The 27,668-nt window shown below is 45.3% G+C and overlaps 1 protein-coding gene across 1 annotated transcript in view; it reads right to left on the minus strand.

The window, feature by feature from the left end:
• zgc:154142 (uncharacterized protein LOC555481 homolog) overlaps nucleotides 1-27,668 on the minus strand; it is a 101,054-nt gene that overhangs the window by 59,920 nt on the left and 13,466 nt on the right. Inside the window, exons 2-5 of the mRNA XM_039752697.1 lie at nucleotides 10,586-10,725; nucleotides 10,214-10,307; nucleotides 5,464-5,604; nucleotides 212-309 (exon numbers count right to left, since the gene is read on the minus strand). Coding sequence (XP_039608631.1) covers nucleotides 212-309; nucleotides 5,464-5,604; nucleotides 10,214-10,307; nucleotides 10,586-10,725 — 473 coding nt within the window. The remainder of the gene's footprint in view (nucleotides 1-211; nucleotides 310-5,463; nucleotides 5,605-10,213; nucleotides 10,308-10,585; nucleotides 10,726-27,668) is intronic.

The following is a 27,668-nucleotide window of genomic DNA, read 5'->3' on the forward strand; positions in this document are numbered from 1 at the left end:
TAACCGCTGCGGTGGGCTGGCGCCCTGCCCGGGGTGTGTTTCCTGCCTTGTGCCCTGTGTTGGCTGGGATTGGCTCCAGCAGACCCCCGTGACCCTGTAGTTAGGATATAGCGGGTTGGATAATGGATGGGTTTATAATCAAAGTCAACCTATTTAGGAGTGAGAGAGCATTGATGAATCCCAAAGGTCGAGCACAGTTGGGCGTCCTCACCTGGTACAGGGCGTTGTCTTCATAATTCTTGGCAGGAAAGCCCGGAGTCAGCAGCTGTCCTTGATCCCCCTGGATGACGCCACCGGCACCCGCTATTTCTGGAAGCACAGGTTAGAGCGCACAGTCAGCATGGGCAGGACACTTTCTGTGTTCATGTTATTGGGATATTGGGTATACTTACTGGGATAACTTATTGGGTTCACTCTGATGGGCTGCTGCCCTCGCACCCACTATGTGCCCAGGCCTGGACAGAACACAACAAAGAAGAGGCACAGAGAAGACACTGAGGCCCATGGCCATGTAGAGCCACCACTTAGCTAATGACTGGTGGTGAACTAAACTGCACTGAATTCACTTTGGCAAAATCATGGAAATGTTTGGGAAATTCTCCAGTCAGCAGAGAAGGAACTGAACTAGTAATGGAGCGGATAATAATAGTGTAGTGGTCTTTAAAGTGTTACTTGAGGGCAGAATGAAAAGTCTGCCAACAATCTTTGGATCGATTATTGTGGCCAACAATGTGACCTGAGCAATGAGGCAGCTGTGCTAACTACTGCGCCACCCCACCTCAAGTAACAACAGACGCAGACAGAAGAATAAAATATGACAAATGGACACAAAGTAGCAAGAAGTAAATCAAATAAAAATCATTACGCTGAGAGAGTGCCAATCTTGGGGTAAACATTAGCCAAGCCCCCAAAACGGTGGTGTGGCGCTGGCCCGCTCCAGCATTTGAAGCACAGCAGCAACGCCTTTTTTTTTTGTTTCCTAGGAATCTGCGCAGACGCGTCACACTTTCTTCTTCCATCAAGAATAAAGAAATGCCTTGTAAACAGGAATACATTTTTAATTTGTATTATTCTGTGTTCTCTGACGAGAGGATAGGGATGGTAGGATACCTTTTAGCTGAGCACCTAGCTAATTTGCATGCATAATTAGCCATGCGGTGCTGTGTTGCCAGCGCACAGGGATCAGGGTTATAAATCCGTTGGTCGTGCCAGCGGAAAATGGAAATCTGGCGGTGTTTCTCAACCCGTGTGGCTTCGGGACACATTTGTACCTTTTTAACCCTTAAACCGCCACATACTTGGGGGATTGATGCACCCCCAGATGCCAAATACTTTTTTGCTGCACTGTTTAAGGAAACGTCACAATTCACCAAGAAAAAGTGAAATTTGAACGGAACGCTTATACTTTTTTCATGCAAAGAGTATCACAATTACTGCAACACTGATCATTTTACACACTGCCAATTATCTATCTATTTTCTATTATTATATGGACAAGGAGCAAGTGACGCCATCGATGACATTCAGTAAATCACTGAGCCAACTGCGCTTGAACTGGCTGCACGTGAGCACACAACACTGGTATAGTGCAGTGGCTGAATCCCAGGGGCATGGATGCTGCAGTCCTGTAGGGGGCGCCAGTGGTCATGAGCTGGCTGCTCAACGAATGTACTGCACTGACTGATCAGCTCCGGTGTGCTGGTAAATTGCACTGACACACCAACTATAGCCAGTTGTGGTGGTTTAAGGGTTAAGTTCACTGATGACCCACACTGAGCAATCGGAGTCGGGGGGGGGGGGTGTGAATAGAAACGAGGAAGAATATCAGGCAGCACCATTCGGTCCACGGTGTATAAAGTGGGCTAGCAGATAACAAGGCACAGAGTTCGACACCCGGGGTTGTATCCCCATTGGTGTTTTTCGGAGTACGTGCCCCTTAACTTTCATAAATGGCATCCCTCCAATTACGATGCTCTATGTGACCACCTATGTCACCTAATGGATTGACCGGCTGTGACACAGCAGCTGTGCGCATCGGCTTCACTATCCCTGCAATTCAAGTTGTTTACACACCATTGTGCTTTGATAAAAGGCTCCGCCCCACTTATGAATATTGATTAGTTACCTCAGAGAGGGGAAATGCTTACAAATATTCAGGATTTTCCTGTAGTGTGAGATGCTATTTCGTCCACTAGATGGCAGCAGGATACCATCTTTGATAACACTGTATGCCTGAAGAAAGCTGGTTGTCGTGGTTCTGCTTATTTGTATTCAGTATTCTTTGTTTAACCTCAAGTATTATATACTGTATATATGCTGCTCAAAAAAATGAAAGGTCCACTTCTTAATCCGAGTATAGCATCAAGTCAGTGACACTTGTGGGTTATTGATCTGCGCAGTTCAGTAGTAGAGAGGCTTGTTCATCAGTACACTAGAGGGGCAACAATGAGACGACCCCCCAAAACAGGAATGAATGGGTTAACAGGTGGAGGGAGCCCGCTGACAGTTTTCCCTTTTAATCTATTTTGTCACTCATTTTGCGTTTGGCTACGGTCAGTGTCACTACTGGTAGCATGAGATGGGCGATACCTGGACCCTACAGAGCTGGCACAGGTAGTCCAACTTCTCCATCAATACCACATGCCTGTCATTGCCAGAAGGTTTGCTGTGTCTCCCAGCACAGTCTCAAGGGCATGGAGGAGATTCCAGGAGACAGACAGACAGTTCCTCTTGGAGAGCTGGACAGGGCCCCTCGTAGAAGGTCCTTAACCCATCAGCAGGAACCACCAGTGTTGGCTCCTTTGGGCAAGGAGAAACAGGATGAGCACTGGCAGAGCCTACAAAATGACCTCCAGCAGGCAGGCTGGCCACTGGTGTGAATGTCTCTGAGCAAACAATCAGAAACAGACTAGACTGCCTCTAGTGGGCACCGTGGAGCTCGATTGGCATTTGACATAGAATACCAGAATTGGCGCCCTGTGCTTTTCACAGATGAGAGCAGGTTCACTCTGAGCACATGTGACAGACGTGAAAGGGTCTGGAGAAGCCATGGAGAACGTTCAGCGTGACCAGTTTGGTGGGGGGTCAGTGATGGTCAGTCTGGGGAGGGACATCCACAGAGGGCCACACAGACGTCTACAGGGTAGACAAAGGCACCGCAGGACTGCCGTTAGGTATCAGGATGAAATCCTTGGACCCATTTGTCAGACCCTATGCTGGTTCCTCCTGGTACACGACAATGCCCGGCCTCATGTGGTGAGAGGATGAAGGACTTGATACCATTGACTAGACCCCCCAACACTCACTCACCTGACCTCAATCCAACAGAACACCTCTGGGTGGGACATTATGTTTGGGTCCATCTGACGCCATCAGGAGCTCAGTGATGTCCCGGTCCAGATCTGGGAGGAGATCCCCCAGGACACCATCAGTAGGACATTGTCAGGCATATGCATACAGACTACTGAGTACCATTTGGAGATGCTGCTATGAAATCTGGGCAAAATGGACAAGCCTACCTGTCGCATCATTTGTTCCCTTTGATTTTTGGGGTGTCTCTCTGTCGGTTGATCATTTTCATCTTCATGTCTTCACTCTGGTCTAATGCGGTTCATTGTTGCCTTTTCTTTGTGTTGCCGAGGTCTCTTCGTGCTTACAATATTATTAACATTTATTTGATTCTCTGGATTTCTGACCCCTGCTCTGTTTTTGACCACAATTGTTGGATTCTATTTTTTGAGAGTTTGTTTGCTATCGCTGCGGTGGGCTGGCACCCTGCCCGGGGTGTGTTTCCTGCCTTGTGCCCTGTGTTGGCTGGGATTGGCTCCAGCAGACCCCCGTGACTCTGTATTTGGGATATAATGGACTGGATAATGGATGGATGGATGTTTGCTATTGGAATCCAATTATGCCCTTTGTGCACTTTTTGAGCATTTTGGAAGTACAGGGCAGGTTTTGATTTTTTATAAAGATTCTTCATCTTCTCCTTATGCAGCCCACGGTTGACAGTTCCCCTTTCTACAGCATTTTGTTGTCACCAGTTTCCCTTTCTGAGGGTCTGCTCCCCCTCAAATCAGCAGGTCTCTTCAGGGCTCTGGGCTGAATTACAGTAAGTGCGCCCCTGAACAGCTCAGAAAACCGTGCGGCGGTGGAGGGATGTGATAGCAGACTGCATGCTGCTTATCCACGCATTTAAAGGACAAAAGACGCTGACGGAGAAGTGAGAAGCGATTTAAGGTGGGACGGATCTACGAGTTTTTTCTCAGGCTCTGGTAATTCTAGTGTTAAAGCAAGTTAAATTCATATATCTCTTCTTGTGCCATATTTCTCTCGTGTAATCATTTCTGCCATGGTTGCTAGATACTTTGGCCATCCTGTCCACTGGTACTGTGAGGGCTGTGGCAGACCCTCTGCGTTTCTCCCAGTTGATTCTGGGGTCCGTCAGCGTTGTGTTCTGCTCCTACTCTGTTCAGTACTTGAATGGACTGGGTGCTGGACAGGGTGGTGGGGTCCAGCGGCTGGTGGGCATCTCCTGGTGAAGAAAGATTCACTTTGCTGATGATGCTCAATGGAGGCTCTCGAGAGACTGAATGAGGAGTCTGAGGGTCTGGGCTTATGAGGGTCCTGATAAAAACCGAAGATCCAGACCTTTAGCAGTGTGTCTGTCTGTGGAGAGAGTGATGTCCTCATCGAGATGGTTTACATACCTCAGCAGTGACATTCATGTGACTCTGGGGACTCTTCCTATGAAGTCAGTAGACGGATTGGGAGAACATGGGGGTCATGAGGTCACTGTTAAGGGGTGTGAGGCACTCCCGATATCTCTGCAAAGTCTGCTGCTTCCTGTTTGTGAGACGCAGACGCTATCCAGTGACCCGAGATGAAGACTGGACTCCTTCATGTGTGTCTCTTCAGAGAATCCTTGGGTCCCACTGGTTTGACTTTGTGTTGATCATGGAGTCCCAAATGAGGCACATGACCTGCATTGTCAGTTACAGCCCTATGGCCATGTGGCGCCATTACCCGAGGGTGATCCAGCTCATTGTTGAGGACCCAAGTTTCTGGACCGGTCCAAAGGGATGCCCACATAACACCTGGCTGTGGCAGATAGAGGGTCATTTCTGGAGGGTGGGACTGGACCACGTGCCTGGCTTTTTGCCATTCAGGATCCGGAGCTGTTTTGTGCTGTACCAGTGTGTGCTCCCCAACCTGACCTGACCTGACCTGATGGTTACAAATGGGATGGCATTGTCTCTAGTCTGTCCTGCATGAGGAAACACATCCCTGGGGAGAATGAATGCCCCCTGCTGGATTCACCACATCATGACAGCAAGCTTGAATGGAAGGGGTGTGGCTTCTTCACTGGGCGTGGCAACTGAAACACAACGCGACTCAGCAGGAGCACCCTGGACAACTCCGTGGGAAACATTGGCCAGCAGAAGGAGCTCTCGAGACACCTCTTACCTGCTATCATGTCAGGCTCCACCGCCTTGTAAGACGCCTTAAAGCCCCTCGCTGTCTGCTTCTCATCGCTTCGGAAGGAAATGAGCAGGGTGTTCCCCAGGGACACCACAGGCTTGGGCTTCAGATGTCCACAAAACCTTCCTGAAGATACAAACAGAGAAAGAGCCGCATTACGTGTTACTTTCATGAAATTGTCCAGGAGTCACAAAATGGACTTGGAGTTTGACCTGACAGACCTGACACTTTGTCATCTGCGGCTGATTTTCTTTTTTTTTAAAGATTTCCTTTGCGGTGGATTCAAAAACTTTACAGACTCCCTCACTTTCTCCCATTGTTATCTATTAATCTTCACTCAACAACACATGAAAAGTCTCCAGAATGAGCAGACAACATTCAAAGAAGCTCTGAAGGACTCCAAGCAAGAGCTGAGTGAAGGAAAGGAAGCTTCAAAGTTAAAAAACCAGAACAAACCCGCTCAGAATAACATGAAAGATGTCTGGAAATGGACTGGGCGTCATTACTGGGCTCAAGCAATCCGGGCAGCTGGAATCCTTACCCGGCCAGGACGCCCAGAGTGTGGAAGGACTGGGGGAGAGAGTATTTTCAGGACAGTTTCTCCCGACTGAGGGCATCCCCCTTGGTTTCCAGCATGGCAGCTCAATCCTATTGGAATCCATGGCCACCGCCAGTGGGCGCATGGGCATTTCCAGGGCTTTATTTGGCCACACTTCCGCCACACCCAGAAGCTCGTTGGGCACCTGGAGTCTTTCTGGGTGCCCTATAAAAAGGGGTCTGTCCCCACCATTTGATGGCCAGAGTCGGAGGAGGACTACAGCAATACGGTGTTCACCGGATGTTCTAATTGTTCTTTATACAGATGCTACAAGAATTTTTACAAGAACAAGAAAATATGGGACATAACTCCAGTTCTCATAAAGTGTAGGGCAGATTTTAAAATCCTCTTTTTAATATATAAAGCCTTAAATAGCCGAGGTCCGGCTTACTTGTTTGAACTTATCATGACTTACAAACCTGAGTGTACATTCAGATCTCAAGAACTGCATAGGATTCCAAGGATTAATAAAATTACATTGGAAGGTCGAGCTTTTAGTTACAGGACCCCCCTAAACTGTGGAGTGGTCTGCCTGCTACTATAAGAGGTGCCCCTTCGGACTCAGCTTTCAAATCTCACGACTTCAGTTTAGCACACCCTGACTAGAGCTGCTGATTAACTGTGCAGACTGCATCTCTGATAGTTTGAATTTGTGATTAACCCTCACCTATTCTGTTTCTCTTCTCGGTACTCAAATGTGCCACTTGGTGCCCACCTGCCAAGTTGTTCTGCCTGCTTAAGTTAAAGTCACCTCAGATGGAGGATCGTAGGAATCATCAGGTAGAGGGTGATTCACTAAAACGATATCTGACTTGTGTTTCTAATAGGATGAATAGTAATTATCTCAAGCTAAATAAGGAGAAAACTGAAATTGTAGTGATTGGCAATAATGGAGACAATGAGGTTATTAGAAATAAACTTGATGCATTAGGATTACAAGTTAAGACGGAGGTAAAGAATTTAGGGGGTAACCGTTGACTCTGACCTGAATTTTAAATTGCATATTCATCAGATCACTAGGACAGCATTTTTTTACTTAAGAAACATAGCGAAAGTTAGACCTCTTATATCACTTGAAAGATGCTGAGAAATGAGTTCATGCGTTTGTTTTCAGTCGACTAGATTACTGTAACGCACTCCTCTCAGGACCACCCAAAAAAAGACATCAATGGATTGCAACGAGTGCAGAATGGAGCTGCTAGAATCTGAACTAGGAAAAGAAAATCCGAGCACATCACCCCAGTCTGAGCGTCACTACACTGGTTACCTGTGCCATTCAGGATTGACTTTAAAATTCTGCTTATGGTTTATAAAGCCTTAAATCATCTCACTCCATCTTATATATCGGAGTGTCTGACACCTTACACTCCAAATCGTAACCTTAGATCTTCAAATGAGTGTCTGCTTACAATTCCAAGAGCTAAACTTAAAAGAAGTGGTGAGGCAGACGGACAGCCTTCTGCTGTTAGGCACCTCACATCTGGAATAGCCTGCCAGTAGGAATTCACGAGGCTGATATGGTGGAGCTCTTTAAAAAACTGCTGAAAACTCATTACTTTAACATGGCCTTCTCATAACTTCACCTTCATTTGTTTTCCCGGTTTTCTGTGGTGTTGACCTGCGCCATCACCACCTAATCAAAGCACCGTGATGTCCTACATTGATGGATTAAAAGCCAGAAGTCTACATGACCATCATCGTCAAGTCCTTCTGTGAGAACCCTAAATACAAAGAGGACTGAGAGAGGGAACTGTGCGGTCCAGTGGCCTCGAACCCCCACAGATTTTATTTTTTCTCTCCAGCCATCTGTTGTTGTTTATTATTTCAGTCCTCTTTGGCCATCAGACCTTACCCTTATTTTATGTTAATTAGTGTTGTCTTATTCTAATTCTTACTTTGTCTTTTATTTCTCTTTTCTTCATCACGTAAAGCACTTTGAGCTCATTATTTGTATGAAAATGTGCTACAGAAATACATGTTGTTGTTGTTGTTGTTGGCTGCCCAGCGCTTTCTCAACTGTGGAATGGCCAATTGGGGGAGGCAGCCTGATGGCCGAGGTCTCCAAGACTCTAAACAAATCAATACAATACACTACAGTACAGTTTATTTTTGTATAGCCCAAAATCACACAGGAAGTGCCGCAATGGGCTTTAACAGACCCTGCCTTTTGACAGCCCCCCAGCCTTGACTCTCTGAGAAGACAAGGAAAAACTCCCAATAAAAACCTTGTAGGGAAAAATGGAACAAACCTCGGGAAAGGCAGTTCAAAGAGAGACCCCTTTCCAGGTAGGTTGGGCGTGCAGTGGGTGTCAAAAGTAGGGGGTCAATACAACACAATACACAGAACAGAACAATTCCTTAAGACAGCATAATAATAAAAATTTTAGAAGTACGGTTTAACAGTAGATGATATGACATAATTAGGTTTGGATATTTTTAGAGTCCTGGAGACCTCATCCATCTTGCTGCCTCCCCATTTGGCCATGCCACGGCTGAAACGTTGCTCCGATGAAAGGACCCCTCTTTCCCATGATTCCTGTGATCCTCCATCAGGGATGACTTTACCATAGGCAGGCAAACAACTTGGCAGGTGGGCCGTGGCACCAATGGCCACATTTGAATACCAAGAAGAGAAACAGAATAGGTGAGGGTTAGTATTTCAATATAATTATCATGTTACTTATGTTTTAGTGCTCTTGACTGACAAGAGAGATGCAGTCTGTACAGTTGATCAGCAGCTCTAGTCAGGGTGTGCTAAACTGAAGTAGTGAGTCTTCAGCCGGGATTTAAAGGCTGAGACCGAGGGGGCATCTCTTATGGAAGCAGGAAGACCAGTCCACAGTTTAGGGGCCCTGTAACTAAAAGCTCGACCTCCGCCTGTTATTTTATTAATTTAGAATCATATTATGGGATATCAGCTACTGTTGAATTCTGGGGGGTTTCTCTTTGAACTGCCTTTCCCGAGGTTTCTTCCATTTTTTCCCTACTGGTTTTTTTTTTTATTTGGGAGTTTTTCCTGGTCTTCTTAGAGAGTCAAGGCTGGGGGGCTGTCAAGAGGTAGGTCCTGTTAAAGCCCATTGCGGTACTTCTTGTGTGAATTTGGGTTACACAAAGATAAATTGTATCGTATTCTTAATCCCTTTCTTAAAATGAGTGGGCTTCAGTTACCTTGATAAAAGTCTAAGAGTCGGAGAATAAATCCTACAGAGAAAATTAAGAAAATGAAAGTAGGAGCCGTACCAAATTATTTAATTAAGTACCACCAAGGCGTTAGCCACAGTAATTACCCACGTCACCATTCTCTTCCACTTTTCAACATTGTTTTGTTATCCCAGGGTGTCAGCAAATTAAATTCCCTTCTCTTTTCTACATTTATTTTGTCAGCCCTGGATAGTCAAATTAAATTCTCTCTTTTCCTACCGCGTTTGCTTTTCGGGACTACCGTTTTTGAAGACATTGCCTTCTGTGCCTTTGTGATCCACAGGACTTATTTTATGCCAAAGAGCAATTTTGTAAAAATAAATCTTGTAATTTATAAATATTCTGCATTTGCTCTTTTTGTGACTAGCTGGGGTTTGTCTGTTCCCTACCTTTAGTGGACAATGTCGTGCCTAGGATCCTCTACTTCAGGACAGAATGAACCGGTAGGAAAATGAAAAAAAAAAAAATCCAGAAAATCAAAGAGCAAAAATAAACAAAAAAAAATTTAAAATAGCAGAAAATTTAAAATATTCAAAAAGAATATTATTTTAAAAAAAAAACCACAGCAGAACTCATCAACCACTTATTGCATTCAATGAACTGCAAAGGACTGTGAATTTTGTCCTCAGCTTTTAAAGGGCTCAGGGTAGTTCCTTGATGGTGATGGGCAGGTGGTCTCACCCCTGGGGACCACCCACAAAACGCATGACATAGTAAAATATACTTAGACATAAAGAAACTAAATGATCAACAATGTTAACATAAATAACAAACATAAATGAGACATTTGAACCCCAGCCGGAGCGGGAACCCTGGCTGAAGCATAACAAGATGGAATTGGAATCTGACTGAGGAGCAGGTGGGATGTAAAATAAGACGTCATATGTTGGCCACCCAAGGGTCAAGGAGGAGACCCTCTAAAACATAAGGTCCTACCTAAGAGCCCCAGGCTGTCTCTGACAGTGATGGAGTCTTCTGCACATGGACTCGTGTCTTCAAGTGAAATGTCTTCAAACCAAAGCAGGACCACCTACAACAAAGAGAACTCATAAATCACCCATCCTATCTTTAGCCCTCATTTTTCCCAGAATTCATACAAGCAGGTTATCTGTGGATTTTCCTTCCACAATCTGGTTATGCTGGCTAGCAATTCCAAATTGTCCCTTTGGAAGTGTGAGTGAGGGTGTGATGGATATAAAGATATGAATAACCCTAACCCAGAGCCTCCGAATAATCAAAAGGAGCCTGGGGCTGCGACGCTTGTCTGCTCGCCCCCATGTGTGCATCCCAATAAAACGCTCACCCCACCTGATCTGCGTCCACGGTGATCACCCAGGAGCAGCGGGCGTCATTCTCATACTCGGTGGGATACTTCATGCTGCTGATCACGCCAGAAGGTCCATTTTGGTGCATTGGGCTCCCACATCCTGAGTCTGTCAATCCACCAGCTGCCAAAAAAACAAACAAAAGTTGCTGATTTTGCCGCTAAAAGGAGAGATTTTAATTCAACTGGAATGCCTTGTAGGGGGAGGTGGTGCCAGTTTGAAGTTCTTTGTAGGGTGGGGTTTGTTAACTTATAAGTTATAGGAATGAGTCGAAACAATGAGTTTTGTGCTTTGAAATTAATGCTAAAATTCTCTTGTATGTAACTTATCAATAACCAGGGGCCTCATGTATAAATGCTGCGTATGCACAAAAATATTGCGTATGCCCATTTCCACACTCAAATCGCGATGTATAAAACCTAAACTTGGTGTAAAGCCATGCACATTTCCACAGTAGCTCATACCCTGGCGTATGCAAGTTCTCCGTTCGGTTTTGTAAACTGGCAGCACCCAGCGTCAAAGCAGTGCTTTTCTTCCAGTGTGGCTTCCCTTTCTTTATTAGATCCACATCCCTGACACGGCTTTATCAAATACATTGAAATTAACTCCATATTGTTTATTAGTTTAAGGCATCTGATTGTAATTAACCTGTGTGGAAGATGGCTGGGGGTGGCACCCAGCCGGGACACACAGGAGGACCGGAGGAGGGCTTGCGCCTCCTTCAGACCATGAGGGGGTGAACGGCCTGGTTGTGTTGGGGGCCCAACCCTGTAGGGGCCCGTGGTCACCGCCAGGGGGTACCCCAATGCCTTGGGAGCCCTGGACCTCAGCACTTCCGCCACACCAGGAAGTGCTGAGGGGAAGAGGAACAGAAACACCCGGAGGACTTCCGGCTACACAGCTGGTGCTTCCGCCACACGGGGGTGTGTCGGCGGAGGCTCCTCAGGAAGCACCTGGAGCCCATCCAGGCGTGCATAAAAGGGGCCGCCACCCTCCAGTCGATGGCGAGAGTCGGGTGGAAGTGGACGGAGCTCGGAGGAAAGGAGTGGAGGCGGTCTGAAGACGGAAAAGGCATTGTGTTGGTCAGGACTGAAAGGGGTGATTGGTGCTGCGGCACTGGGTTGTGCACTGTAAATAGTGTTAAAAATAAACGTGTGTGTGGAGAACCAACATGTCTACCTGTCTGTGTCCGGGCTGTACCCCACACCTGTAACAATATAATGGTCCACAGAATGGCCAAACTATTCTAAATACCATAGCTGCTTTAGCGTTGTTACTCTCAATGCACCTTCTTTCAATCCCTTTAAGGGTTACCACATCGGATCATCTTTTTCCATATTCCTCTCACTGCACCACTCGGAGTATTTATATCACTGTATCTGAGTGTGAATCACAGCTGTTCAGCAGCTAACTGAAAGAGAATTATCGGGATACAGCATCATGCACATGCTGCCTCACCCATGCTGTCTATTTGAACTGCTCCTATAGGACAAATGTTTCAAAGCCTTTCCTGTGCAGACCTCACGGTTCAGAAACAGTTTCATCCCAAGAACTCTAAATGCACTCAGTCAGTCCATCAAGTGCTCCTTGTAGAATTGTTAGTACAGGACCTATAAGTCCAATCACCTCACTGTAAACTTGTACTACAGTTATAATATCACACAACCTGAGCCACTTTATAAAGCGAGTATTTACATATGATGACGATATTAGTTTTAAGGTGAAATGCAGCAAAATATGTTTATTATATTATACAGAGAAAACTTTAACTTCATTTAAATAAACCATATTGTTAATAATTAAACGTGTGGACACTGTGGACAGCGATAACGATGAGCTGGCGGTCTGTTCATGGTTTGTTCCTGCCTCGCGCTGTATTCTTGCTGGTGCTGTTGCGACACTGGAAGGATAGATGGATAGAATAATTAAACACCTTAAAAGTTTTGAAGAATCAGCGTTCTAAGCTTACAGATGGCTTAATGTCTATTACAGAGCTGATTGTGTGGCGATTGGTTACTTGGGGAAAGAAAAGTAAGGACAGGAACTGGAGGTGAGTATGTTTGAAAGAGACAGTACTGCTGCAGTAAATTATTTCATCGAAGGTCACACACGGTGCAGCAAGCATCTTGTGTGAGACATGAACAATCACTGCGCCACCGTGTCCCCATGTTTAATAACATGCTTTAACTCCTATCTTCATGAAAATGATATCACGTATACATCTCAGTATTTTAATTATTCAGAGAGCTGTAATATCACGAATGTCATGGATTCTGTGTCCAGTCGGAGAAAGAGAAAGCTTGTTTAAGAAGCACGTAGTGATTCACACACACAGAGCACATAGAAGATCAAATATAAAACAAGCATTTAATGTGCTACTTTAGTTACGATGGGATTTGAGAAACTAGTAAATTAAGCAATTTAAAGATGAAGTTTATGATGTTCTAATTTAATGACAAAATAAACTACGGGATTATAGTGGAAATTCCGAGATTGAAGTTGACATTTTGAGCTTTTTTCCCACTATGTGTCTATTTTTTTTCTCTGTACCCTAATAAGCTTTCATATGACACTCAGACGGTGGGCTACGACTCACCTTTTCACGGCGACTTTGATATCTGACAACTTTGTTTTTATTCCGGGTACTGTGCAATTTTGTGAACTTGAGCTTTCGAGTTTCTCCGACACGCTATGTCACTCGATCAACTTCCTTTTGTTATTTATATCACTGTTTAAACCAACAAATAGTACGTTTTTCTTTGCCTCCACTTGGTATTCACTGCAATTCTTCTATTTTTCCCTGTGCTTTTGCCATTGTCTTTTCACAGAACGCTGAGTTTAAGGGCTATTTATGTTGATTCGCATATTCAAAGAGGTGTAAATCTGAAAGGAGTTGGGGCGTGACAGCAGGCGCGTGCACATACATTACTTTTCACTCTGACTGGGATTTATGGAGCAGAAGAACGTGGAAGCTGGCGTACGCACAGATTTATGCATCTGGATTTTTTTGTGCTTATGCATATTTCTGCTTTTGTCCGTACGCCATGTTTTAGTGTGAATTCTATGCACGGTGTTATGCATGAGGCCCCAGGTGTCAAGGTCAGTTCATATTGTAAAACTGATGCTCAAATTTACTGGCATGTAATTTCACAACCACCAGCTATCTGCAATAAAAAAAAAAATCCTGAATATTTAAGCATTCTGCCTCGCTATGGTAACTCATTAATATTCATGAGTAGGGCGGAGCTTCCAACCCAAATACACCATGATATGTAAAGGAAACTCGGTAAGGCCAGTTTTAGAACACACTGAAAGTTAGCTGTTAGTTGAATCATCTTGTGAATTAACTATCAGACGTATCTGGATGGTGTGTTATTCTTGGGCTGGAATGATTGAATCTGGTAAAGAAATCAGTGCCCATTAAAACTGTCTTTGGTTGGCTTGTGTCTGCTGTTCAGAGCTCGGGGGCGCCCCCTGGTGGCCACGACACATAGCTTTTGTGAGATGTGGAATCCATTTCTGATTTTTATTTTTGGTTCTTAACTTCTAGTCTCTGATATTTCAGAAAGTGTAACATCTGCCATTTCAATTTTGTGCTATACATTCTACATTACGCAGTGGAGACCCTCAAACAACAAGATGGACGCCGTCTACTAGCTTTTGAATTGCGCTGATACAGAAGAGCACTGAACCTTCGATGGCAACAGAGGGTCACAAATGAGTCTGTGAGACGATAAGTGGGTACCAAAAAGAACAAAAGATCATCGGATGTAAAATTAACCTATTCAGACACATCACAAGAATGGACGACAACAGCGGTGGTTCTCAACCTGTGGGACGGGCCCCCCTAGGGGGGCGCGAAGTAACAAAAAGGGAGGTGCGAAGATGTGAAAAAAAGAAAACAAGAATCGAAAACATGAAAAATACACGTGTGACGAGGATGGACAGGATTAGAAATGAGGACATTAGAGGGTCAGCTCAGGTTGGACGGGTTGGTGACAAAGTCAGAGAGGCGAGATGGCGTTGGTGTGGACATGTGCAGAGGAGAGATGCTGGGTATATTGGGAGAAGGATGCTAAGGATAGAGCTGACAGGTAAGGGGAGGAGAGGAAGGACTAAGAGAAGGTTTATGGGTGTGGTGAGAGGGGACATGCAGGTGATGAGTGTGACAGAGCAAGATGACGAGGACAGGAAGAGATGAAAACAGATGATCCACTGTAGCGAACCCTAACGGGAGCAGCCGAAAGAAGAAGAAGAATAGATAATTATTATTTAGACTAGAGGGCTCTACCCCCTTGCACACTTTGCTCGCTAACCCCCGGGCGGGCGCTACACGCTAGCCACTTCACGACTCTGCAGACGTACAATTTAAACAGATTGTTATTTTTATGGGAATTGTTACATACTGTATGATAATAGGACTAACCATTTTATATCACAGCGAGTAATTAACCATAGTAAAAAATAGTAAAACATAATAAATTGAAAGAAAATTATATTTCCTGTTGCGTTCGAGGTATTCGTTACATTACACGTTTTCGTTCTGTTTGGCTTTGAAATTAACATGCAAATACTTTTTAAACGTACACCTTTATTGTAACACTTCAGTACAAACAATATTTGGAATGAGCATTTCGTCTATCACATTGAATTTTGTTTCCATGTTTGGACTTTCATCGTGACAACTCAACGTATGACTGTCCGTGAGTGAATTTCGTTTCTTTCTCTCTAATAAATAAACCGACTTTTTCAAATGTTTGTCTCTGTGATTTGTTAATTGTAATAGTAAAAGCTATTCTAACGGGGAACTGTAAATGTTTTAATGTGAATGGCATATCAAGATCTACGTTGGTGTCTGATGGACTACATTACCTTTCTTGTCGCTTGTTCAAATTTTACATGTCAGAATTGTTCAACCAATTTTGAATACAGTAATCCCTCGCTATATCGCGCTTTGACTTTCGCGTTTTCGCTCTATCGCGGATTTTATATGAAAGCATAACTAAATATATAACGCGGATTTCTCGCTGCTTCGCGGGTTCTGCGGACAATGTGTCTTTTTACTTCCAGTACATGCTTCCTCAGTTGGTTTGCCCAGTTGATTTCATACAAGGGACGCTATTGGCGGATGACCGAGAAGCTAACCAATCAGAGCACGCAGTTAAGTTCCTGCGTGCTGAATGCAGTGTTAACCAGGAAGTCTTGTCTCGCTCATTCAGCATCAACGTGTTTCGCTGTGTAAAGAGTTGTGCTCTTTTGTGTTTATCTTTGTGCATAGTCAAGCCCTTCATTATGGCTCCAAAACGATCTGCTACTGCTTCAGGGGCCGTGCCCAAGCGCAAACGGAAGATGTTAATGATTGCCGAAAAGGTAAACGTTTTGGATTTGTTGAAGGCTACGATTCTTTTATTTAAAAAGTAGGAAAGGAATATAAGATCTACGGCCGCAGTGTCCTTTTAACCAGGGTGCAAAACAAGTTGTAAGTGGATGTAATAAGGCAGTAGTCTGGATGGAATCTGCTTTAGGGATTTGGATTGAAGAAGAACAACGGCGGTGCTACACAATCGCCTGAAGTGGCTCCTTTAAGGGCTGTAACGCTCTCCTTTGTTGTGCAGTAAAATTAAACTCATTGTTATCGGACAAGTCATCGTGTCATTGTTGGTGAGTAACCATAATTAATTTTCTACTTACAGTACTTAGTGCATGTACATACGTTTAGTGTCACTGTACACACATTTACTGTATACTATTTTTCTTGTATTGTACGTATTTATTGCTGGTGGCCTCGTAATGGCTGTAACGTGATATCGGAGACACTTAATATCTTTAAAATAATATTTAGGTTTTACTGTATATAAACGGTGTGTTTATATACATAATTTCAATGAATCTTACCTAATATCTAAGAGAATACAAAGGGATTATGCTGTATAACTCTGCGGGGAATATTTATAAACAGTGTGGGAGAGTTTATAAGGGCTTAAAATATATAAAAATAACCATAGAAACATATGGTTTCTACTTCGCGGATTTTCACCTATCGCGGGGGGGTCTGGAACGCAACCCCCGCGATCGAGGAGGGATTACTGTACAACTAATCCTGTCCTATTGCATAGCCCATCACTCAGACATCAATTACACAATTACATCCTTCTATCAACAGTAATTCATGCGGTGGAAGACCGGAGGCAGTGTTAACGGTTGTAGATATTCTTCGTGATATTGTAACTTGATGTTTTCATCTTCTGCACCATCACCACCAACTGTTTCAGCAGAGTCTATTGATACGCATTTAACCAATTTGCAGTATAATCGATCGACAATTTTCACGTTAATTTGTTTGACTTCATCGTCTCTCGCTGCTAGGATTGCCTGTGTACTTATTTCTATTGTTGATAACCCTTCAGGATGAAATTCTTCAATAAGATTTGGGCATAATAAGTCCTCTTGTATTGGGAACCTAAAGTGAGGAAAGCGTGAAAATTTATAAGAGCTGTGAGTGGTGAGAGGACCCCGGGGGAGTGGGCGGTGAACCAGAAATGGTGGAGAGGAGGGCAGGACTTGAAAAAATCTCCCTGCAATAGTCTCGTCTCAAGATTGTCTTTTATAATAGAGAGATACTATTAATTTAGACTAGTGGACTGGCAAATGCACCAGCTCCATTATTGATGATATCTTTCACTGTGTTTTCTCTCCTGCTGATGCACTCATCTTTTCCCTAGACTCCAGAAATACAAATCTGTCATGTAAAGGAGACTCCTCCATCACCTAAGAGGTAACTGCTGTCACGCGTGGGCACATAGCGGGCAGCTAAAGGGCGTCTGGTGACTGTAATTCCCTGCCGCCCCAGGGGTTGGAACTCCTGTTCTCTTCCTCCCTTTACAGAGTGGATGATTGACAGCTGTAACATCTGTGATGTCACTTCCTCCTGGACCCGCCTCTTCTTGCCTGGAAGTTTGGCCATCAGTTCCCTGAGGAGCTCCTGCCCAAAAAGACATCCATTTTGCAATTACTGCTTGTTCGTTTGCACTACTGCTTTCCAGCTATGTGGGGTCACCGGGTGGTACCCCAACTCTTTATCATGGTCTGTCTGATCTCTTCCCCTGTGTATTTAAGAAATGCAATCTCCGTAAAGGTAGAGTCTTGTTTCCCACTTATGAGAGGATCTCTAAAGGCTCCATAACTGGTCAACCGAAGGTCTCGTCAGTTACAAAGTGAAACCACAAGCGGAGGGATTTGTTTGCTACGGTTTATAAAAAAAAAAGTTTACTTTGGTGGTCTCGCCTCTCACAGCCCTAACCAAGAAAGCACATCACCAGTTTACGGGGCCGTCTGGAACTCAAAGTTCATTTAACTCTGAAGGACAGCCGGCATTCCATACACAAATTAAAACAGGAATGGCCTTGGTGTCTTGGAGCAGAGCCACGGACACTGATGCAGCTGATAGGCTCGTCTCTGATCTCCATTTAAAGAGGCCAGTCTATGTGGACATGAACCCCACCAGCACCACCGGCTGCTTCACTGCCCACCTGGACTGACACAGGAGGTCTCGCTAGGTTTGCATTTGATTTGTCCGCACCCGCCAGGCTTCCTTCTCAAGGTTGCTGAAAATTCAGAGATCAACAGAGCCTGCTGACAGACGGCCTGTCAGTTTATCAGAGGGCACCGATCAGAGCTGCTCACTATAAACATCCTGATAAGACCGCCATCAAACACTCGGCCACTGATAACGACACCCCAGGCGTACTTTGGCCTCTTATCTGGAGGGCCGTCTTGATGTGACAGAGCAGATTCTCAAGGATAAACTGGAACTGTCACGGTTATAGTCTGTCAATGGCCACTTTATTAGGTACACCTTGCTAGTGTCAGGTTGGACCGCCTTTGGCCTTCAGATCTGCCGCAATTCTTGATGGCATTGATTCAACAAGGTGAAGGAAACATTCCTTTGAGACTGTGGTCCATTTTGACATGATAACATCACGCAGTTGCTGCAGATTTGTCAGCTGCACTTCCATGTTGTGAATCTCCTGTTCCACAACATCCCAAAGGTCCTTCTACTGGATTGAGATCTGCTGACTGTGGTGGCCATTTGAGTCCAGTGAGCTCATCGTCATGTTCAAGACACCAGTTTGAGATGATTTGAGCTTTGTGACATGGTGTGTTATCAGAAGATGGGGACACTGCAGTCATAAAGGGATGGACATGGTCAGCAGTAATACTCAGGTAGGCTGTGTCATTGAAATGACGCTCAGTTGGTACTAAGGAGCCCAAAGTGTGCCAAGAAAATATCAGCATAACCATTGCACCACCAGCAGCCTGAACTATTGATACAAGACAGGATGGACCCCTGCTTACATGCTGTTGAACCCACCATCTGAATATCATAGCAGAAATCGAGACGTTTTTCCAATCTTCTGTTCTCTAATTTTGGTGAGCCCGTGTGAATTGTGGTTTCAGTTGTCTGTTCTTAGCTGACAGGAGTGGCACCCACTGGGGTCTCCTGCTGCTGTAGCCCACCATCTGCTGCAAGGTCTGACGTGTTGTGTGTTCAGAGCTGCTCTTCTGCACACCTCGGTGGTAACGAGTACTTATTTGACTTCATGTTGCCTTTCTGTCAGCTCAGACCAGTGTGGCCATCTCCTCTGACCTCAGACCATTGAACTGCCACTAACTGATATTTTCTCTATTTTCGGACCACTCTCTGCAAACCCTAGATATGGTTGTGCGTGAAAATCCTAGTAGATCGGCAGTTTCTGAAATACTCAGACACCACCATCCATGCCTCCCTCAAAGTCACTTCAGTCCCCTTTCTTCCCCCTTCTGATGCTCGGTTTGAACTTCAGCAGGTCATCTTGACAAGGTCTACAGCAGCGTTTCTCAACCTTTATGTTAGGAAGATTGTCCAGAGGGGACTGGGCGGTCTCTTGGTCTGGAACCCCTACAGATTTTATTTTTTTCTCCAGCCTTTGGAGTTTTTTTTTGTTTTTTCTGTCCACCCTAGCCATTGGACCTTACTTATTCTATGTTAATTAATGTTGACTTATGTTTATTTTTTATTGTGTCTTCTATTTTTCTATTCTTTTTGTAAAGCACTTTGAGTTACATTTTTTTGTATGAATATGTGCTATATAAATGAATGTTGATTGATTGATTGATTTAAGTATTGGTGACCCGAGTTTTCATAACAGTTTTAACCGTACCCCCTAAACGTTTTTTTGAAGCCCTAATAAAATATATTCCTGTATTTTTTGCTTCCAATACACCGCTACAAGTTTCATTATACCTACTTAACTTTTATCAACAGTTATCTAACTCCATCCATCCATTATCCAACCCGCTATATTCTAACTACAGGGTCATGGGGGTCTGCTGGAGCCATTCCCAGCCAACACAGGGCACAAGGCAGGAACAAATCCCAGACACCCGCACACCAGGGACAATTTAGGATCACCAACGCACCAAACCTGCATGTCTTTGGACTGTGGGAGGAAACCCACGCAGACACGGGGAGAACATGCAAACTCCACACAGGGAGGGAGGACCCGGGAAGCGAACCCAGATGGCTCTCCTAACTCCTAACCCACTGTGCCACCATGCCGCCCTTATCAAGCTCTGTATTTATTTTTCTAGTATCAGAATGTAGTTTAAGTGATTTTGTTTTGGTTTCAATAGATGTATTTTTCATATTTTCGATTCTTGTTTTCTTTTCTCACATCTTCGTGCCCCCTTTTTTATTACTTTTGTTCCGCGCCCCACAGGTTGAGAACCGCCGGTCTACGGGCCAAAATGCATTGAGTTGCTGCTGCCATGTGACTGGCTGGCTGATTAGATATTTGTGCTAACAAGCAGCAGAACCGGCGTACCTAATAAAGTGGCCGGTGAGTGTAACTTGTTTTTCCTATCGTGTATCTTCTTTGTCTTTTGTGAAGTGCAGTAATCCCTCGCTGTATCGCGCTTCGACTTTCGCGGCTTCACTCTATCGCGGATTTTAAATGTAAGCACATCTAAATATATATCACGGATTTTTCGCTGGTTCGCGGATTTCTGGGCAATGGGTCTTTTAATTTATGGTACACGCTTCCTCAGTTTGTTTGCCCTGTTGATTTCATACAAGCTTAGAAGCTACCCAATCAGAGCATGTATTACATATTAACTAAAACTCCTCAATGCTATAAGATATGCTTGATTATTCTTTTGATTGCTTGATTGTTTGCTTGTCTCTGCCTCTCTCTCACCCTCTCTGACATTCTCTGCGCCTGACGGAGGGGCAGTGAGCAGAGGTGCTGTTTGCACAGAAGCTGTTTGCCTAGTGGATACGAACACACCTCTAAGAAATGCCGGCCGCTTTATCGCGGTGCTTCCAAAAGCACACTTATTGATTTTTTGATTGTTTGCTTTAATCTCGCTCTCTCTCTCTGACGTTCTCTGCGCCTGACGGTGGAGATGTGAGCAGAGGGGCTGTTTGCTTAGAAGATACGGACGCTCCTCTAAAAAATGTCGCGGCAAACTTAAAAGCACACGTATTGATTTTTTGATTGTTTGCTTTTCTCTCTCTCTCTCACCCTCTCTGACATTCTCTGCTCCTGACCGCACTCCTTTGAAGAGGAAGATCTATTTGCATTCTTTTAATTGTGAGAAAGAACTGTCATCTCTGTCTTGTCATGGAGCACAGTTTAAACTTTTGACTAAAGGGTGTTATTTCATGTCTACAGGGCTCTAATAATGTTAACAGTGTGGGAGAGTTTATAAGGGCTTAAAATATATAAAAATAACCATACAAACATATGGTTTCTACTTCGCGGATTTTCATCTATCGTGATCGAGGAGGGATTACTGTACTGTTTTTCATGTATTTGTTGTATTTGTGTCTTTTGTGCCGTTGTTTTGTTCATTTATTATTTACTTTCCATGTTTCATGTGTTTTCTTGCGTTCCGTGAATTCTGTGGGTAGAACCTCCCGAGAGGCGGGGCCTGGTGTCACTGCTAAAGGACCGCCCTCAGGCACCGACCTCAGCCAATGCATTTGAAGACGGGCGAGTTGGTCCTTCAGCAGTTCATTAACATGCGAGTTTCAGGATTTGCTTCTCTTTTTGGTTCTTGAGTATTGGACTTTGTCTAAATCGGGGTCCCCAACTCCGGTCCTGGAGGGCCGCAGTGGCTGCAGGTTTTCATTCTAACCCTCGTCTTAATGAGTGGCCTGTTTTTGCTCCTAACTGGTGAACTGAACAGATCGCAATATGAAAGCTTGGGCCCTTCCTTCAGATGTAGAAGACGAAGAAGAAGATGCCAGACAAAAGTTGCCTCGAATGCTTTCATTTTGCGATCTTTTAATTTCACCAGTAAAAGGGTTCATTTGGCTTGACTTCTCATTGCCCGGTGGAAAAAACAATATAACACTGAAAAAAAATGACAAGCTTCTAAACAAGGTGACCAAACGAAAAGCAAAGGACAGAAATCACGTCTGTGCATCAAGAAAATTCCAGAAACAAAGTGTAACTTAAAACAAATAATAACAAAGCAAATAAAACAGTGAAGTGCAATGCCTAGAGGGTTACGTTTGTGTATTCTTGTCATTTTTAGTGACATTTACAATGACATTTGAAGTTTGGAACCTCTTTTAGGCCCGTGTAGGCCGAAGCAGGATGTCGACACATGGGATGAAGATTCAGTTTGGGGCATTGCAGTGGCGTCTCTGCATGTGGGGCAAGTGTGGCAGCGCCAGCGGCTGGACCACATGGTGAGTGGCTACCCAGGGTGCATCGGGCGGTGCCAGACATAAAAAAAAAAACAAAAAGTGATTTCAAAGAAATAATTCTTAGGCACACAATGACACCCACGTACTGAGCACGGGTTGGTCAGCCAGGGAGGTGCGACCTGAACCTGTCACATTGGTGCCTTAGTGACTGGGCCACACGGTGCTAGGCACACAGACGGAGACAGACCACTGATGAAATGGAGACAAACGAAGACCCTGGCCTTGGACTGAAGACAAGAAAACGTCAATCAGTGGCCGCTAATCAGACCACGACGACAGACGGACCGTGCGGTGAACTTCTAACGAGGCGTGTGCACAGTGTGGGTCCTAACGGGTCAGCGGCCACCCGCCGTCGGGTCTTGTCAAGAACCCCGCGACTAAGAGCAGACACACTACAGACCACACGGGGGTCTGAGCTGTGGAGTGGTGGGCTTATGCTTACAATTGTTTACAATGGATACACACGTCAGAAAGACACAAAAGAGATGGAAGAGATTTGAAAGGCGCTATATAAAACATAGCTACAAAAAAAGAAGGCTAGATAGACAGGAAAGGCACTATACACAGTACATGCATACATTCATTTTAAAGCATTATGTATGTGATATATAAGCATGAGAGGCACTATCTACTGTATAGATATTGTGACGGGCGGACGGATCCCATGCCTGGCCAGGACACCCCTTCTACATGTATTCTGGGGGAGCATCTATGGGCTCCTCAGTACCTCACCCGGGACGATGGTGGCAGCCTCCCTGGCAGATGATGATGCCTCACTTTCCCAAAGGGCTCTATGGGAGATCTCCACAGCCCTATTGGGATCTGGGGTGGCTGCCAGGGGGTGCTGCATGGATCCAGGAGCCAGCCTGGACAACCCTACAGCCCCGCTCGGAAGTGCAATCAGGAACAGGTGATCAAGCACCTGGAACACTTCTGGGTGGGCTATAAAAAGGACCGGCAACCACCACTCAGGGCCAGAATCGGGAGGAAGAGGATGAGGTTGCCAGGGAGGAGTGGTGGTACCAGAAGAAAGGGCTGTGTTTTGTGTTTGGAGTGCTTTTGAGACTGTGTTGTGGCTGGGGGGTTCACGTGCCCTCCAGCTGAAGAAAAATAAAGTCTGTGTCTTTATACATGTGTCTCAGTGCCGGGTTGGGTGCTATATAGCCCCTTTATTCACAATATCCATCCATCCATTTTCCAACCCGTTGAATCCGAACACAGGGTCACAGGGGACTGCTGGAGCCAATCCCAGCCAACACAGGGCACAAGGCAGGAAACAAGCCCTGGGCAGGGCGCCAGCCCACCGCAGTGCTACTAAACCTTTTGCCTGATTTTTAACAGATGAAACAGGCTATTGCTGGGATGAGAGGAGTCTTTGATAACCCTGAGAGCTCTGGTCCTGCATCTTCTGGTGTGAATGTCCTGCAGAGATGGTAGAGCTGACCTGCAGCAACGTTCTCTGTAGGGCTTTACGGTCCTGAACACAGCAGTTTCCAAACCAGGATGTGATGTTCTGTGTCAGGATACTTTCCACAGTGCCAGAGTAGAAAGTCTTTAGAATCCCTGAAGAGACCCCAACACTTCCTAAGCTGTCTGAGATGGTAGAGTCTCTGCTTTGCCCTTTTTACCTCAGAGAGGTATTTAAAGCTGTTCACCCTTTCCACTGGAGTCCTGTTAATGATGAGGGGCTGATAGTCCCGCTGCTGTCTCCTGCTGAAGCCCACCACCAGCTCCTTGGTTTTGCTGACGTTGAGATGGAGGCAGTTTTCCTGACACCACAATGTCAGGTTCGCAACTTCATCCATGAAGGCCGTCTCATCGTTGTTCGCGATGAAGCCCAGTACCGCCGTGTCATCTGCAAACTTCACACTGACAACATGCAAACTCCACGCAGGGAGGGCCCAGGAAGCGAACCCAGGTCTCCTAACTGCGAGGCAGCTGCGCTACCACTGCGCCACCGTGCCGCTTCCTTTATTCACAATATACTGTATGTATATATTGTATATATTCAGGAATGACTTTATATATTCCGAAAATCATTGTAATTGCCTGTTTGGAACCCCATAATATCCATCCATCCATTATCCAACCCGCTATATCCTAACTATATAGGTCCTAACTAGGGTCACGGGGGTCTGCTGGAGCCAATCCCAGCCAACACAGTGCACAAGGCAGGAAACAAACCCACCGCAGGGAGTATATATATATATATATAAAAATAATTCAACGCCTGTCTGTCAGTCTGTTTGTCTGTCCGCTTTTCACGGATTTAGATCGGGTTTTTATTCTATTAATTTGTCTGAACATTCCGGCTGATTTTGCGACTTCTCTCATCATGCTAAGTACCGGAGTTCGGTTGCGCCACCAGTTTTTTTTTGCGCGATTCTGAGAAACACGTAGCGGGCCGAAGGGAGGGGAAGGCGAGACCTCAGGGGCAGGGAGCAGGCGGGGCCCTCCTAACTCACACACCAGCCTCCTGTCGCCACGTGTTGGAGCGCACCTCGTCTCCGCTTAGCTAGCGATACCTGATGTTCAGCAGACATTATCGTCTAGAGATTGTTAAGGAGTAACATTTGACGTTTTCCGAGCTCCATGTGTTTTAGAGGGTAGCTGCTGATTGGTAGAGATATCACGGCCACGTGCTCTTCTCCTCACGCGGGGGACGCTCACCCGTCAGAACTGAACACAATCAGATACAGTGCCAACTTTTGACATTGGAGTGCACCTGCCTGAATTACATTTTTTGACATTTTATTTTTTATTGATTTTTGAAGTTTGTCCTGTTTCATGACTATGTGGGCGGAGCCGCGGGGGACAGCTAGTATAAGACAGAGATATAAAAGGTGCTAAGTATGAAAAGAAGGATGGGATGGACAGATAGAAAGCAAAGGCACTACATACAACAGATGTGTACATTTCAGAGGTATTATGTAAGATATATGTAAGTATGAAAGCACAACAGAAAACAGAGCTGATATATGATATAGATATAAAAGGCACTATATAACAGATATCTGAAAAGAAAGACAAATAGATAGACAGGAAAAGCACTAAATACAATAGATAGATAGATACACTAGATGGACAAAAGTATCGGGACGCCTGACCATCACACCCACACCCATCCAAATCCATAGACTTTAATATGGAGGTGGTCCCCCCCTTTACAGCTCTAACAGCGTCCCCTCTTCACGTGTTGCTGTGGGAATTTGTGCCCCTCCATTCTGTAAAGCATTTCTGGAGGTCCAGCACTGATGTTGGACCAGAATTTCCCTTCCAGTTCATCCCACATGTGTTCAATGGGGCTGAGGACAGGCTCTCTGTGTGGGCCATTCTGGGTTTTGCACTGGTGGTCTTACAGATTGCAGTCTGTGTGCTCGCCCACCGAGCCTTTTTTATTGTTTTTTTTAGACTGTGTCTTCATGGCACCAGCTAGAAGTGAAAGTGAGCAGAAGGCTCCTCAGACGTTTCCTGTCAGCCTGAAGCTCGGAGAGCCGACGTGAGAGTCAGCAGCAGAGGTGAGAGAAACCAACACAAGATGAGTGAAGAAAAAAAAAAAAAACAAGTGCCAGCAGATGGCGAGTCGCGCCGAGTGAAATCTTCAAAGCTCACCGAGTCAGTGAGAGAAAAACAAAAAGAGGATTTGGGGGCATCAAACCGATGTCACAGTTTGAAAGCAAAGCCCCTCACATGGAATATAAGCAGTGAAGTGAGCCGAGTGACAGAAGACCACCAGGGGCTCACAGGTGTTGGTGCCACGTCTGGGGGTGAGGCTCGGGTCAGCACCTCATTGGCCTTGTGCTACTCCCAGGCCTGGTCCTTTGTGTCTGCTGCCCTTTGCTTGTTTGAAAGTTTACAGACGACAATCTTCTGAAATGGCTGGGCGATGACATCACACTTTGTGGTCACATGACATCATATGCCACGCCCACATGACCAGCAGTAGGCATCATGAGCATAAAGCACCTGAAGGCATGGCCAGTGTTCTGTGCTGGTAGTAGGGAGCCAATTTAGAATTACAGAAGACTGAGTACGTTTCGAGACCCCCAGTCCCTTTCTGCACATTTTACTGGGTTGTTGCTTTAACTTGAAATGGACAAATTCTGCCCACTCCATGACCCCTAATGACAAGGCGAAGACATGTTGTCTGAAAGTGGGCACATTTCTTAAAAATCCAAAACCTAGAAGTCACTCCAGGTGGTCTCATTTACTCGAATTGTCTTTGAGATGTTTCAAGAACTTGACTGGAGTCAAAACTGAGCTGGCTGAGAAAGGCACAGGTGTACCATGCAAGTGCCATAGTGGGTGAACTGGGATGGAAGGTGGATCCTGGCACGGCCGAAGAGCCGGAATGGGATTCAAGATCCAAGATTTTTTATTCGTCACATGCATAGTTATACAGGACAACAAGCAGTGAAATGCATCCTGATCCGCTTAGCAAAAAACTGTGCAAAGTTAGAAGAATTTCGGTGAGATTAACAAAAAAGTCCTAAAGTGAAAGATAACAATATAATAGAACATAAGTAATAAGTAAAATTAAGTGAATAAAGTAGAATTAAGTGTTAAGGTGCAGTAGTGCAGTGATTATTGTGCAAAACTTAGACAGGTGCATAGTTAAAGGACAGACCAATTCTCAAAACTCTATATATATAATTCACTAAGGGCACGCAAGACACTGAGCGCAAGCAAGACAGAGCCCTGCCCGCCAACTCTAACCCTCCTACTGCATCATCGGATACTCACGACAGAGCCACGCACGCCAACTGTAACCGTCCTCCCGAGTCCAGTGTCGCTCTCGAGGCACGCAACAACTCACCAAACACAGCCTCAGTCGCTTTTGTCTGTGCAAAAGTCCACATGCACCTCTGAGCCACGTTGACTTTACACCGCACGCAAGACAGAGAGCCACGCCCGCCAACTCACAGAGCCCCACCCACCAACTCTAACTAAGGGCAAGCAAGACAGAGAGCTACGCAAGACAGAGAGCCACGCCCGCCAACTCACAGAGCCCCGCCCGCCAACTCTAAGGGCAAGACAGAGAGCCACGCCCGCCAACTCACAGAGCCCCGCCCACCAACTCTAACTAAGGGCAAGCAAGACAGAGAGCTACGCAAGACAGAGAGCCACGCCCACCAACTCACAGAGCCCCGCCCACCAACTCTAACTAAGGGCAAGCAAGACAGAGAGCCACGCCCACCAACTCACAGAGCCACGCCCGCCAACTCTAAGGGCAAGACAGAGAGCCACGCCCGCCAACTCACAGAGCCCCGCCCGCCAACTCTAACTAAGGGCACGCAAGACAGAGAGCCAC

This window comes from Polypterus senegalus, chromosome 4 (genome assembly GCF_016835505.1).
Source record: "Polypterus senegalus isolate Bchr_013 chromosome 4, ASM1683550v1, whole genome shotgun sequence".
NCBI classification, from domain to species: domain Eukaryota; kingdom Metazoa; phylum Chordata; class Cladistia; order Polypteriformes; family Polypteridae; genus Polypterus; species Polypterus senegalus.